Source organism: Mauremys mutica, chromosome 25 (assembly GCF_020497125.1).
Source record: "Mauremys mutica isolate MM-2020 ecotype Southern chromosome 25, ASM2049712v1, whole genome shotgun sequence".
Classification (NCBI taxonomy): Eukaryota; Metazoa; Chordata; order Testudines; family Geoemydidae; genus Mauremys; species Mauremys mutica.
Window position 1 is genome coordinate 7,588,363 of NC_059096.1, and position 14,530 is coordinate 7,602,892.

The 14,530-nt window shown below is 58.5% G+C and overlaps 1 protein-coding gene across 2 annotated transcripts in view; it reads right to left on the minus strand.

Annotated features, from left to right (window-relative positions):
- TMEM101 (transmembrane protein 101) overlaps positions 1–14,530 on the minus strand; it is a 61,743-nt gene that overhangs the window by 29,206 nt on the left and 18,007 nt on the right. The window contains exon 5 of one of the 2 annotated variants that reach the window (XR_006575335.1): positions 4,670–4,879. Coding sequence is in view for 1 of the 2 variants with exons in the window: in XM_044999540.1 (XP_044855475.1) it covers positions 4,835–4,879 (45 nt within the window). In the remaining variant the exon portion in view is untranslated. Of the gene's footprint in view, positions 1–4,534; positions 4,880–14,530 lie in introns of those variants that run through there. The other variant, XM_044999540.1, reaches the window with a different exon arrangement.

Genomic DNA, 14,530 nt, shown 5'->3' on the forward strand with positions numbered 1-14,530 from the left:
CCCCAACACTAATCTGCCCGGCGTGGCAAACACATGGGCTGTAACATTCACACAGAGCCTGGGGCCGAGCTGGGATCGAACCCACGTCTCCGGCGCCAGGGCCACGCTCCCTCCCAGATCCCAGCATGATACGAGAGACAGGCCGGCACCAGAGCCCCAGGTCCATGCAGCCCTGAGCTGGGATCTGCAAGGTGCGCGTCTGGCGCCCGGCCCCACCCGGGGCTCTGGGGAGATTTCCCATCCCTGCCCCGGGCGCCGGAGGGAGGCTCACGCTTGTGTCCCCCGCATCTCCGGAGCCGCCGGCACATTTCCAGAAGGAGGTAATTTCACAGCGGGACAGGCTCGCTGCTTAACAAGCCCCTGATGGGATTAGCCGACGGTGACTCAGGCGCTGAAGGAGGCGAAGGAGACGGCGCGCCGGGGAACGGGTAAATCAGGCAGCCGCTGGCCCCGCCGGGCTGGGTGCTTGGAAGCAGATCCAAACCCAGGTGGGGTTAACAAAGACAGAGTGTCACCACCTGGGTACCGCGCCCTGAGCATCAGCCCATCCCCGTGCCCTCACCTCCTCCTGGGGCCCCAATCCTGAGCCGTCAAAGCCAACAGGCCAGATCCAGAGAGGCGCCGGGTGCCCGTAGCTCCCACTGAACTCCATGGCAATCAGACGGGGCCATTAAAGCCTAACCCAGAGGGAGCGCTAACCCTCTCACCCTAACCCGTGCGGTAACCCCCTCGGGCAGGTGAGCTGTGTCACGGAGTCCCCGGGCGATGCTCGAACTGCCCCCTACGAAGCCAGGCAGGACTCTGCTGAAGTCTCCTCTCTGTGAGCAGACTGGCTCCAAGGCAAGAAGCTCACACGGCTTCACCTTCCTGGGTCTGACCTTGGAGCATTCAGCATGTGCCCCTCCGTGCGCTTCCCACAGCGAGTCCGCCCAGGCGGGGTCCTGGGGAAGCCACAGGGTCCTGCACCCCCACTTCGCAGTCAGATGTGACTCTCAGCCAGCCAGTAACACAGAGGTTTATTAGATGACGGGAACACAGTCTAAAACAGAGCTTGTAGGTACACAGAACAGGACCCCTCAGCTGGGTCCATTTTGGGGGGCCGTGATCCAGACACCCACGTCTGCACCTCACTTCCCGTCCCCAGCCAGCTCCAGACTGACAACCCCTCCAGCCCCTCCTCGCTGGGCTTTGTTCCTTTCCCGGGCCAGGAGGTCGCCTGACCTCTTTGTTCTCCCCCACCTTTAGCATCCCCTTGCAGAGGGGAAGGGCCCCGGCCATCAGCTGCCAGGAGACAGAGTGCCGGACACTGGCCCTTTGCTCTGCAACAATCTCACCCCCTAAAGACTTAAGAAATGCATAGGGGAAACTGAGGCACCCACACAGTATTCAGAGGAAACATTAAGAACGGTCCCACTTCGTCACAAGCTGTCACAGTGCCGGGCGAGTCCAGGGCTCGAGGGGACACACAGCTTTCCTGCCTTCCCACCTGTGTGGGCCCGGCCAGCGCCCACAGAGGGCTCTAACCCTAGGCTGACCTGCCTGGAGGGCCCTTGAGACCTGACGAACGAGTTGGGGATGGAGAGACAGAAAGATGATGAGGGGCCCATAGCCACCTGCCCAAATCAAACCACACTAAGACCTCATCTGAGTGACACCCGGCTCCCGGCCCCTCTCCCTGCCTGCCGGACTCGGCCCCGAGACAGCAGTGTGGCCGGGCAGAGGGACACAAGGTTGGTTCGCAGCTCGGCCCTGCTCCGGATGGGAGGAAAGCGCCGGCTTAGCCAGATCGGTGGCGAGGGGACAGGCCGGCCCCCAGCGATGGGAAAGCGAACGTCCTGCCGCTTGGCTAAGCTAACAGCTGGCTGCAAAACCGAGGCGGGATTGATTTTTCGATCCCATCCCGGCCGCGTCTTTCCTGAGAGCCCCAGCAGTGTAAATAGCACGGCCCGTGGCCCTGCCCCTGGGCCGTGTTGACACAGAGACGGGCCTAATCCTCTCGAATGACTTACAAATGTCAGACAAGCCGTCTTAATGCGTGCCGGGCGATGGGGGGGGGGGGGAAGCTGCCTAACCAGAGGCAGAGCACTCAGCCGCCCCAGCTCACGCGCTCGGCTCCGGAGCCAGCGCTGTTGACACGAGCTGGCGCTGCGGTGATGGGACCGGGCAAAGGCGGCTTCCGCGCCATTTACCTGAGAGGCTGTAAAAAGCAATTTTCCAAAGGTCGCCGAGCGGGATGGAAAAGCTTCTCTGGATGGGGCCCAAGGAGGGCACAGGGGGCAGGGCGGAGGTGCTATCCTGGAGCTGGGCAGCCTTGGCACCGGGCGTAACAGGGTTCACCGGCCTGTCTCCCCTACTGCTCAGGGATGGCGTAGCCTGCCCCGGGAAAGTCCCTTCCTGACCCCTGCCGGGGAGCGGCTGGCTCGTGCCCTGAAGCAGGGGGATTGACAGCTCTGCTGAGCACATGGCTGAATGTCAAGTTGACCACGTCCCCAGAACCACGTCCCTCGCTCTCGCCAGGTCATCGCCCTGAGCGGGGGGATGGTTTGCAGCACCTGCGGCTGGGGAACTCGACACAGGCTCTGATTTCCAGCCTGGGGCCCAAACAGCACTTGAAGAATACAAGCCAGCTTGTGTATACACACACACACCCCTCTATCCCCGTCCTTCCTTCTCTCCGGCCCCACACAGAACATTGGCCCAGCTAGCCACGGCATGCAGGGAGAGTCACTGATAATCCCATAGGAACAGAGGCGGAAGGGGACACCCTGAATCAGCTGGCGCTGCTCTGGCTACACCCCCGTGCCCCACCATCCTCTGCCACCCACTCTGGGCACGACACTGGGCCTCGGCAGCCCCCTGGTCAAGAGGAGGGTTTCGGTTCAGTCCCTTGCGGAGAGGAGGGCCAGGCAGGAAGCTCTGACCTGGACCAGGAAGGTCTGAACCGCCCCAGGTTCTGAATCCAAGGTTGGGCTCAGGTCCCATCTCTAATCCCAGCCCCACGGGCAGCAGCTGCGAAGCAAGTTGACAAGGTTGAGCTCCCGACCTCCCCCGGCCGCTGCTCTCTGAGCCGGCGCCGGTCAAGGCTCTGTCACCACCGAGACCCATTTCTCTTTGCTGCGGCCACAGATGTTTTCACAGCTGCACAGAGTTTAGGGTGACCAGATGTCCCGATTTTTAGGGACAGTCCCGATTTTGGGGTCTTTTTCTTATATAGGCTCCTATTACCCCCCCCCCGTCCCAATTTTTCACATTTGCTGTCTGGTCACCCTAACAGAGTTTCAGGCTAGAAGGGACCGTTAGCTCGTCCTGCACAGAACAGGCCATTGCAGGTCACTCCGTTACTCCTGCTCTGCCACTAGCCTGCTGTGCAACCCCAGGCGAGTCACTTCCCCGTGGGGTGCCTCAGTTTCCCCATCTGTACAATGCAGATAGGGGCATTGGGAGACTGTGCAAAGTGCATGGAGATTCTTGGGAAGGCGGCGCTCGCCCGGGACAGCTGCCAGGTGTACAGGACAGCCGGGATTGGAGGAGGAGGCAACCACCCTCTACCTGAATCCCAGCACCGTGCTCTCAGGTGCGAAGGGGGCAGGAAGAGAGCCTTGCCCAGCCATGGACCAGCTGCATCTCTGTTGGTGCTGAAAGCCAGAGGGTGGCTTGTGCCTCCCCTACACTTGCCGGCAAGGGTGGCTCTGGGCCACTCGGCTGCTCCCAGCCAGCCCTTCCCGCCGCCCCGGGGAGATCGACGTGGAGCCTCTGTGCAAACAAGGAGCCACTGAGTTTTATGGCCCGACGCTTCCGAGAGCGCGGCGCTAAAACCCTTCTCCCCAGCCCCCTTATCAGCGCCGCGGGGCGACGCGCAGCCACTTAGCGGCCGTGCGCCATCCTGGTGTTTGTTCCCCCGCTGTAATGGCCTCAGATGCATCGCAGCTTCCTTGCGGGGGGGGAGCCTGGCCGGAGAGGGAGCCCGGGGAGCACGGAGAGCGTTCGGAGCCAGGCGCACCGGGGCCCGGAAGGAAGCAAGCGACATGCCGGCCTGGTTCTGCGAATGGACAACCGGGCTTGTGCCATGTCTCCTCGGCTAAGCAGGGTCCCCAGAGCCAGCCCTGGGAGGGGAGACTTCGAGCGACGGGCCTCATCCGCCGGGACAGAGCTGGCTGGACACGGGACTCGCCCCAGCAGGGATCGGGGGAAAGGGCGGATGGCCCTTTGTCCTCTGATCTTCTAGGGGCCTCCTGGGTGGGAAATGACCCAGGATGCCACGTGTGGGGTAGGAACCCAAGACAGCCTGGGGGAGGTATCCCAGACTCTTGCCATGTGCCCCATGCAGGGCAGCTGGGCCCCAGGCCGGAGTGAACACGCCCGACTGGCGTAAGGGGCCTCAGCGGCTCCCCATCCACCCGCGGCCTGTGTGTAGACGCGGCTACAGAGCGCTTAGAAAGGGGGTGGAGGGGTTGGTAGCTAACACGTCCAGTCCCACGTGCGGGCTAGAGGTGCCATCCTTCAGAGACACCCTGAAACACGAGCTCCTGACCCTGGAAGATCTCGGGGGGCTTCCCCCAGGAGCCAGGCTCCTCGCTCTGAGATCAGGGGCTAAGTCCAGTCCTGGTGGTTCATTTACTGGCCCCGGCGCCACGCGTGGTTTCAATTCCTAATCACGCCTCGCTCTTACCTAGTGGTTTCCGTCCCTCGCTCTCACCGGGCTGTCCAAAGCAGGAACTGAACCGAGGTCTCCAGCCCTGCTCCGCTGGCTTGTGGTTAACACACCGAGCTGGGACCTAGGGGACATACGGCCGCCTCTGCCCCAGATTCTTTGTCTGACCTTGGGCAAGTCCCTTCATCCCCCAGCGCTTGGGTTCCTGGCCAGCCAGCAAGGCGCCTTCTGCAAGGGAAAAGATACCGTTCCTCACCAGTTCCGACCCCAAATCTCAGCTCTCCTGCCGGGGGGAGGTTCAAGGGCACGTATCCCTCGGGCAGGCTGCAGCCGCAGGGCCGAGGGGCAGTCTGAAGCCAGCAGCAAGGGGGTGATGGGAGCCCACTGATCATGTTAATTACAGAGCAGCAAGGCCTATCAGGCCCCTCAGCTGTTGCTCGCCATCAGCTGAGCTGCAGGTGGACAATTAACCTTCTCAGGACACCCCAGCATGGATCCCAGATCCCTTCCTCCCCTCCCCCAGCCCTGCCCCCCACACCGATCCCTCCTTTCCTCCAGCCCTGAGCCCAGATCCCTTCCTCCCCTCCCCCAGCCCTGCCCCCCACACCGATCCCTCCTTTCCTCCAGCCCTGAGCCCAGATCCCTTCCTCCCCTCCCCCAGCCCTGCCCCCCCCACCGATCCCTCCTTTCCTCCAGCCCTGAGCCCAGATCCCTTCCTCCCCTCCCCCAGCCCTGCCCCCCACACCGATCCCTCCTTTCCTCCAGCCCTGAGCCCAGATCCCTTCCTCCCCTCCCCCAGCCCTGCCCCCCCACCGATCCCTCCTTTCCTCCAGCCCTGAGCCCAGATCCCTTCCTCCCCTCCCCCAGCCCTGCCCCCCCACCGATCCCTCCTTTCCTCCAGCCCTGAGCCCAGATCCCTTCCTCCCCCCCCCCCGCCCGGCCCCCCCACCGATCCCTCCTTTCCTCCAGCCCTGAGCCCAGATCCCTTCCTCCCCTCCCCCAGCCCTGCCCCCCCCACCGATCCCTCCTTTCCTCCAGCCCTGAGCCCAGATCCCTTCCTCCCCTCCCCCAGCCCTGCCCCCCACACCGATCCCTCCTTTCCTCCAGCCCTGAGCCCAGATCCCTTCCTCCCCTGCCCCAGCCCTGCCCCCCCCACCGATCCCTCCTTTCCTCCAGCCCTGAGCCCAGATCCCTTCCTCCCCTCCCCCAGCCCTGCCCCCCACACCGATCCCTCCTTTCCTCCAGCCCTGAGCCCAGTTCCCTTCCTCCCCTCCCCCAGCCCTGCCCCCCCACACCGATCCCTCCTTTCCTCCAGCCCTGAGCCCAGATCCCTTCCTCCCCTCCCCCAGCCCTGCCCCCCCACCGATCCCTCCTTTCCTCCAGCCCTGAGCCCAGATCCCTTCCTCCCCTCCCCCAGCCCTGCCCCCCACCGATCCCTCCTTTCCTCCAGCCCTGAGCCCAGATCCCTTCCTCCCCTCCCCCATCCCTGCCCCCCACACCGATCCCTCCTTTCCTCCAGCCCTGAGCCCAGATCCCTTCCTCCCCTCCCCCAGCCCTGCCCCCCACACCGATCCCTCCTTTCCTCCAGCCCTGAGCCCAGATCCCTTCCTCCCCTCCCCCAGCCCCCATTCAGCCACAGCATCTAATTAGCAGCAGAGCAAGGCCACCTGTGCTCCTGCTGCTTTCCAACGGGCCGTTCGCTGGGCCAGGAAGGGCCCCTTGTTCCCCTCAGAAACGTGCCGTTCGCCAGCCGCCGAGGCGAGCCCGTTTCTGGGGCAACGGGCCGGCAGCGCACCTGGCACCGCGGCGGAGATGGAAATTGGATTTGAAGTGGCTGCAGGGCGCAGCCCCGGGACTCGCCAGGCAGAGACCGCGAGCGTCTCACGCTTCCAGCTGAGGTGCCTTGGGGGGGGAAGTGGCATCCACCCGCCCGACCCCTTTAAATCGGAGCCAAGCCTTTTGGTTTGGGGGTTTAAAACCAGAGGGCCTGTGCTCATCATCCCCCTGAACGGAGGGGAAACTGAGGCCCACAGAGGTGGTGACTTTACCCAAGGTCACCCAGCAGGCCAGTGGCAGATCTGGGGTCAGAACCTGGTGCTGAGGAGTCAGAGACAGGAACCTGAGCTGATGGACCTGGGGATCTGAGCCACTCTGGCAAGTCCCATAGGCCCCCAGCCACGAGGCTCAACAATGCATCAATCCCTGTTCAGTCATTCCTCAATGTCTGTAAGGAGCTGTGCGATCCCGGGTAGAAGGTGCTGCAGCCATGAGCCGTTCATCGCCAGTGCTCACGGACCATCGACCTGACGCGCGAGCTATGGAGGAGCTGCTCGTTGTGGGATGGACAGAGAAGAAATGAACCGAACCGTAAAACTCAAGTTACTCAGTGGCCTGGTGGAAGGCCACTGGCGCCGGGGACAGGTCCAGCGCCGAAGAGAACATGCTGAGTGTGAATCAAAGGTTCCCTCTTGGCCCCCGGTCCACTCGCCCTGGCTGGGAAGTTCAGTGAGACACGCCGATGTCTCAGGACTGCTCGTGACGAGACAGCTAAGCCCCCCCTTGATTTCTGGGGAAGAGAAGCTGACGCCTGAGACTGGTTATAAATAAACTGACAGCCCTGGCGAGACTGACGTGTTTATTCCCAGCAGCCCCCTTACTGCCAGAGCTGGGAGATTTGGGAATCAAGTGCGTTGCCAAGCCCCCTGGTTAGCCACAGAGCAGGGATGGCGTGAGCCACTGTAGACACACGCGGACCCCAACCCCCGGCCCCCGCAGCCTCTGCTCTCACCTGCATGGGACACTACTGGGGAGAAGTTCCAGACTCTGTGGCCTTGGCCGGCTAGGAAAACTAGGGGCCTTCATTCTCCCTTGGTGGTAGCAGCATCAGGGACGTGGCTCTGGGCTGGCTGATCCTGCTCAGAGCCGGACTAGCTAACATAGTGGTAAAAAACGGCTGAGTCCATTCTATTGCAGAGCCTTGGGCGGCTACCGCTGGAGAATGACAGGGTCAAATAATAATAATCCTCCCTAGCTCTTCTGTAGTGCTTCCACCCCTAACGCTCGACGCGCTTTACCAAGGAGGGCAGTGTCATTATCCCCATTTCACAGATGGGGAAACTGAGGCACAGAGAGAGGAAGTGACTTGCCCAAGGCCACCCAGCAGGAACACAACCCAGGTCTCCTGAGTCCCAGTCCAGTGTTCTGTCCGCTAGGCAATACTGCCTCCCATCCTGTGCCCAGATCCCCCTTGAGACACGCCAATGGGGATGTGCCTGCGGGGGGAGTGAGTTGGCGAAGGACGCAGCAGGGGCTCTCTCCGGCTGGAGTTCCACTGTTCACTCCTCTGGCTAAGAACCTGGCTGCCTCCTCCCCATAAAGTCAGTCAACCAGCCGTAGCAACTGAATCCAAAGGGCCTGGTGGGGTGGCACCAAACAGGCCAGGTGGAGGAGGACACGGCCCCGGAAGGCAGGGCCGGGAAGCGAGACCCCCAATAGGCACCGTCCCAGCAACATCTGCCTCCAGCCACTTCATCTCCAAGGGCTCCTGGCTCAAGATCCAACCTGGGCGTCAGGCAGGCCAGGAATGAGCTTCCTGTGCCCAGGCCGTTCTGCAGAGCATGAGTCGGGCACTCGGACGGTTCTGAGATAACCACTAGGCCAGGCTGGGAGCAAATCCCTGCATGGCAATGCACAGCGCCCCCCTGAGGCCACCAACCTAGCCCTTAAATGATTTCTGTGTCCGCTTCCCATTAACTGTTTGCCAGCGGCTTTTTATTCCTCCGTATCGAACAACCAGCTTGGGGGAAGGGCGAGGTCCCTTTTCCATCTCTCTTGCTTTGTAGCCAATGGAGGTTTACCCAGCTAAACTCATGGCATCAGTTCAAGGGACGCCAGCTAACCCGCTGCGCAGAACGTGCGGCGGGCTGCGAGCGACGTGGTAATGGTGCCCTCTAGTGCCAAGATCCATGACCTGATGCCACAGAGCCTTGGGATGTGCCACCCCTCTGCCGGGCAGCACAGCTCCTGGCTGCCAGGTCAAGCAAGAATCCGATCCCGGCTATGCCCAAGCAGCAGTCAGCCCAGATGCATCCATTAAGAGCCCTCGAAGGGAAGCGCTGGTGTACACCCGGCTGGACCAAGAACAGAACCACAGCCCTGGCGCGTGGCAGCTGGAGTCGCATTCACTGCTAATGTGGGGATCAATCCAATGCCTGGAAGGCGCTCAGCCCCTGGGAGGGGTGCTCAGCACCTGGGACAATCACCCCAGGGTACCGGGAAGCGCAGCTCTGAGCTAGGTCGCAGACACCAGCTCCATCCATCAAGGCGTTCAGTATCTGGGAGCCTAGAATGTAAGAACAACCCTACTAGGTCAGACCCAAGGTCCATCTAGCCCAGTATCCGGTCTTCCAACAGCGGCCAATGCCAGGTGCCCCAGAGGGAATGACCAGAACAGGCAACCATGGAGCGATCCATCCCCAGCTTCTGGCAAACAGAGGCTAGAGACGCGCAGAGCATGGGGCTGCACCCCTGACCATCTTGGTTAATAGCCATGAATTTATCTAGTTTCTTTTTTGAACCTGGTTATAGTCGTGGCCTTCACAACATCCCCTGGCAACGAGTTCCCCAGGTTGACCGTGCGCGGTGTGTTTGTTTTAAACCTGCTGCCTGTTCACTTCATTGGGTGAGCCGCAGTTTGTGTGTTATGTGAAGGGGTAAATAACACGTCCTTATTTACTTTCTCCACACCAGTCGTGATTTTATAGACCTCCATCCTATCCCCCCTTCGTCGTCACTTTTCCAAGCTGAACAGTCCCAGTCTTTTTAATCTCTCCTCGGACGGAAGCTGTTCCATCACCTTGATCATTTTTGTTGCCCGTCTCTGTACCTTTTCCAATTCCAATAGATCCTTTTTGAGACGGGGCGACCAGATCTGCACGCAGGATTCCAGGTGTGGGTGTACCATGGATTGATAGATCTATTTATCTATCTATCCCCTTTCCTAGTGGTTCCTAACCTTCTGTTCGCTTTTTCTGACGGCCGCTGCACATTGAGTGGATGAACTACCCACAATGACTCCAAGATCCTGAACCCAGCCCAGTGGGGTCCTGGCTCACCCAGACACTCTAATAGCCCCTTGGCTCTGCAGCAGGGAGGCAACCCGCCTGCAGTTTTGCCTGGCCTGGTGTTTCATTTTTCCCTTGCAAATGTTCCAGCCTAATGAAGGCTGCGGCCAGGACGGATGAGGTGGTGGTGAAGACGCTGGACTGGGATTGCAAAGATGTTGGTTCAGCTCCACCACAGACTCCCCCGTGTGACCTTTCAGTTCTGCGTCTGGTACATGGGGATAACAATCCTGCCTTGGGCTGATGAACCTGGAAGCTCTTTGGCACAGGGTCTGTACAGCACCGGGCACAATACAGTGCTGAAGCGCAGCACTTCAGTAACAGAGAAACCATCAGTAGACTGAGCACTCTGGAGACCTCTGAACATTGGCGTAGAGGGCCAGGAGAGCTTCCCCCACTGCCCTGGCGACGGGCCAAGATCCGAACTTTGGTCCCTTTCAGGCAGAGGCCTGGCCCCCAGCCCGTCAATGGAGCGACACTGGGAGCTGCAGTACAGTGCACCCCACGCACCCGATTGCCTGCGAGCGCCATTCTCCCCTCGAGCTGCGCTACAGCCACACTTCTTCCTGGAGATCAGTGTTCTAGCACCACCTGCTGGCAGTGCCTACAGTGCCTTCGCCTCACCAAGGAAGAGCATCGTCACCTAGGGAGGTGGTGGAATCTCCTTCCTTAGAGGTTTATAAGGCCCAGCTTGACAAAGCCCTGGCTGGGATGATTTAGTTGGGTTTGGTCCTGCTTTGAGCAGGGGGTCAGACTAGACGACCTCCTGAGGTCCCTTCCAACCTTGATATTCTATGGTTCTATGATCAGCTTCGCCCTTGGTCTCTTTGGAGGAGTTCTGTGTTTTTTGAAGATCAGGGCACCTGGCTGAGCACCCTGAAGGCTCAAGTCCTCCTTTAGCTGCCTAATGAAGGCAGAGGCTCCCCCCCACACACACACACACACCTCTTGCTACCATAACCCAGCCTTAACCAGGAGGGGGCGAGGGGGGGTTGCTCGGAAGAGCCGGCTCGGTTCCGAACACTCAGTTCACACCTTGCGAGCATCACAGAGGTCAGTGCTACGGGGAGACTTGCCAGCAGAGAACGGGGGAGCTGGCCAAGAGGGACCAGGAAGGTGAAGGGCCTGGCATGAGAGAAGATGGATCATTGGTGGAGCAGCGGGAGTACCAGGGGCACAGTTCACGTCAGGAACCGAAGTCCAGGAAGGAGCGGAGGTTATAAAGACAAGCAGCTTCTCCTCTGTGCGGGACAGAACAGGAAACCAGCGCAGGACGACACAGGCAATTTGCCATAAAGAATCATTGTAGCGCCAATGTTTTAATGTCATTTATTTTATTTTTTTTTTCTGGCCTGGTATAAATCTCATGGGGGACAGCAGAGCCCTGACACAGCTCATCCAGCTCCACAGGGGGTGAAGGGAGGAGAACAGCTTTAAAGCTAATCAGTGGGGTCCTGGGTCCGGTACTATTCAATATTTTCATTAATGACATGGATAAGGGAGTGGAGAGGATGCTTACAGAATTTGCAGATGACTGCAAGCCGGGAGGGGTTCCCAGCACTTTGGAGGACAAGATTCGAATGCAAAACCATCTGGACAAATTGGAGAATCGGTCTGAATTCCAGCAAGACGCAATGTAATAAAGACAAGTGCAAAGTATTTCACTTAGGAAGGACAAAACCAGACGCGCAACTACAAGATGGGGAATAACCGGCGAGGTGGCAATACCGCTGAACAGGATCAGGGCTGATAGTGGATCACAACCTGAATATGAAGCAACAATGTGCTGCAGTTGCGAAAAAGGCAAATATCGTTCCGGGCTGCAGTGTGGTGTGTAAGCCAGGGGAGGTACCTGTCCCGCTCTGCTCAGCGCTAGCAAGGCCTCAGATGGGCACCACTCTTTGCGGAAGCTGTGAACAAACTAGAGAGAGTCCAGAAGAGAGCCACAAAAGCGATAAAAGGGTTTGAATACCTGAAATAAGGAAAGGGTAAAAAAAAATGGGCATGGTTTTTTTTTGAACACTCAGTTCATACCCAGAAAAAAAGACTGCAAATAATCTGCAAATATGTTAAGGGCTGTGACAAAGAGGCCAACGATCGATTGTTCTCCGTGTCCACTGAAGGTAGGACAAGAGGAAATGGGCCTGACTGCAGCCAGGGAGATTTTGGTTCGCTGTTAGGGAAAACTTTCTAACTCTCAGGGTAGTGAAGCTCCGAAATAGGCTTCCAAGGGAGGTTGTGGAATCCCCATTTCTGGAGGTCTGGAAGAACAGGTTGGACAAACCCCTGTCAGGGATGGTCTGGGTTTATTTGGTCCTGCACAGCGGCCGGACTAGATGACCCCTCAAGGTCCATTCCAGCCCCACATGTCTATGATTCTGTGATCATTTGATTATAATCCCTCCACTCACTGGCTGCACTCTGGCTTCCTCTCCTGGAGGTGATCCCCCTGCACGTGATGGCGGCTGGAGATAAAAGGGGGCAGAGGCCGCACACAGGCCAAAAGTGACCCTGGCGATTAGAGCTGGGCAGGACGCTTCCACCCGAACATCGTTTCGATGCAAAACATCAGAACCAAACCTTGCCCCAGGGAACTTGCATTGTCAATCAATGTTGTCAGCTCTTCAACAGCGGGAAAAACCCCCAGATGCTGAACAATTGTTGCTGAAAACTGACTCGTTTTATTTCTGAAAATGGTTTCCAGAAAAAAAAAAAGAGAGGTTCTTCTCTAGGGACCCCATAAACCGCCAGATAGCTAAGGGATCCCCATCAGCTGATCTTCCACCCTCGACACAGACCTCTCAGCCTGACAGCTGGGCCTCCTGTTATTAGAGAACTAGCCCGGCTCATTGATTCCTTGTGTCCCCCGTCTGAATCCTCATCTCTTGTCAGCGCGGTGTGTCCCTCGGTCCCTCTCTGGCAGTGGCTGGGCCCCTGCCAGATTATTGAGGTGCCTGCTACAGCCGTATCTCAATCCCCACGGCTGACAACCCACCTGGGGGTGCAGTGTTACACTTCAATTGCAACCCCCCTGGGACAGGCACCATCTTTTCGTTCTGTTTGTACAGCTCCTAGCGCCAGCGGGTCCTGGATCCAGGACGGGGCTCCTGGCCATCGGGAAAAAAACACGATGGGGTAAAAAAGTCACCTCCCCGACCGACCTAGTTACGCCCCTATAGAAAAGGCACAGAGCAGGCCTGAATCTCTGCAGGAAGGTGGCTGCTAGGGGAATGGGATGTTATAGCACTGATCCATTTCCCCCCACCCTCCGATGGCCTTGACCGCTTGCTTTCTCCTATCTATCGACAGCCCCTCTCTATACGGAGCAGCTCTCTTTGAAGCTCTCCACTCACTCCGGGGCACAAGCCGCTGCTTTGTTGCTCATATGTTTTTATCAGCTCTTGAGAAATGACAGTAGAACGCACCCACCACCTCCCTCTCCCAGCCACGCAAGTGCCAACCCTGGGAGGTCAACAGAAAGCTGGCCCGGGCTCCGGCATGCTGTTCCAGGTACACAAAGCTGACCCCAACTCACGGCTTTCGGGAACGACGACATCATCACGTGGCTAAAAGGCCTTGGCAGGTCATTCTGATAAGACACAAAGTGAGAACGTATCAGGAGCTGCGTCCCACACAGGGCTTCTGGCTTAGTCCACGGCTTCTCACCCTATGGGCCCATCGACGGTCTGGTGAGCCTCTTTGGGTGCTCCGGAGAGTGAAATACAGGCATAGACTCCTAGGCTGGATGGTACTCCTGAATACCAGGTCAGAGACCCTCCTCACCCAGAAGTCCCTGCATTCAGCCCAGAACCTCTGGCTGGGCTACTGCATGGAGATTGGCAAGAGACCTAACAGGTCGGGGATTAGAGAAGTTGGGCGGGGAAACGGATTCAAGGAGACAACACAGGACTTGGCTTCAGGACTCCTGGGTTCTGTTCCTGACTCTGCTACCAGGACGCCCTGAGAACACTGCTCTGTACCTCACTTTCCCATAATGAGTGAAGTAGATGAGCTCTGCTGAAAAGTGTCCAGAGTACTGGCAGGGTGGAATCTCTCTCTTACAACATGGGCAGTCGGCAAAGCTCTGTAAAACAGCTGTGACCTTTTATTTTTTCCTTTAATGGTTTGCTGCACATTCCTACAGCCCTAGCTCTTTTGGGGTGGAAGACAGACGGACAGACCCAAAACTCCAGCCCGCTCGTCTCTCAGCAATACAGCACGTTCGCTTTCTCGCGACTACACTTCACCATGGAACAACTGCAGAAAGGCAGCAGAGATGGAAGTGATTTCGATCCTTTTCAATGTATATAACTAACGGCTTCACTTACCCAGGTTCGCCTGGACAGACTCCAATTATCACTAATTACTAGCCATGATTGTTATAAGACCATTTATCAAAGCTTCCAGAAACACGTGCATGAGAATCAGTCTCATGCATCCATGTCTACTGCTGTCTCTAGGACAAAGCGCTACCATTTATAACCCGCACCCCCCCTACAACGGTCTTTGCTGCTGCTCGTGTTCCTGACCTATTCACCAGTCTGGTCACAGCAAAGGGCTGGTCCTGACTCCCAGTCACGCTCTAACCACTGGACCCTATTCCAAGGTCTGGGGAAAGAGAAGATCCATTATTTAGAGCAAGACTGGGAATCAGAACTGTTAAGTGGGAGAGAACAGGGTCTAGTGGTTAGAGCAGGCGAACTGGGAGCAGGACTCCTGGGTTCTGTTCCTAGCAGTGGAAGAGAACAGGGTCTAG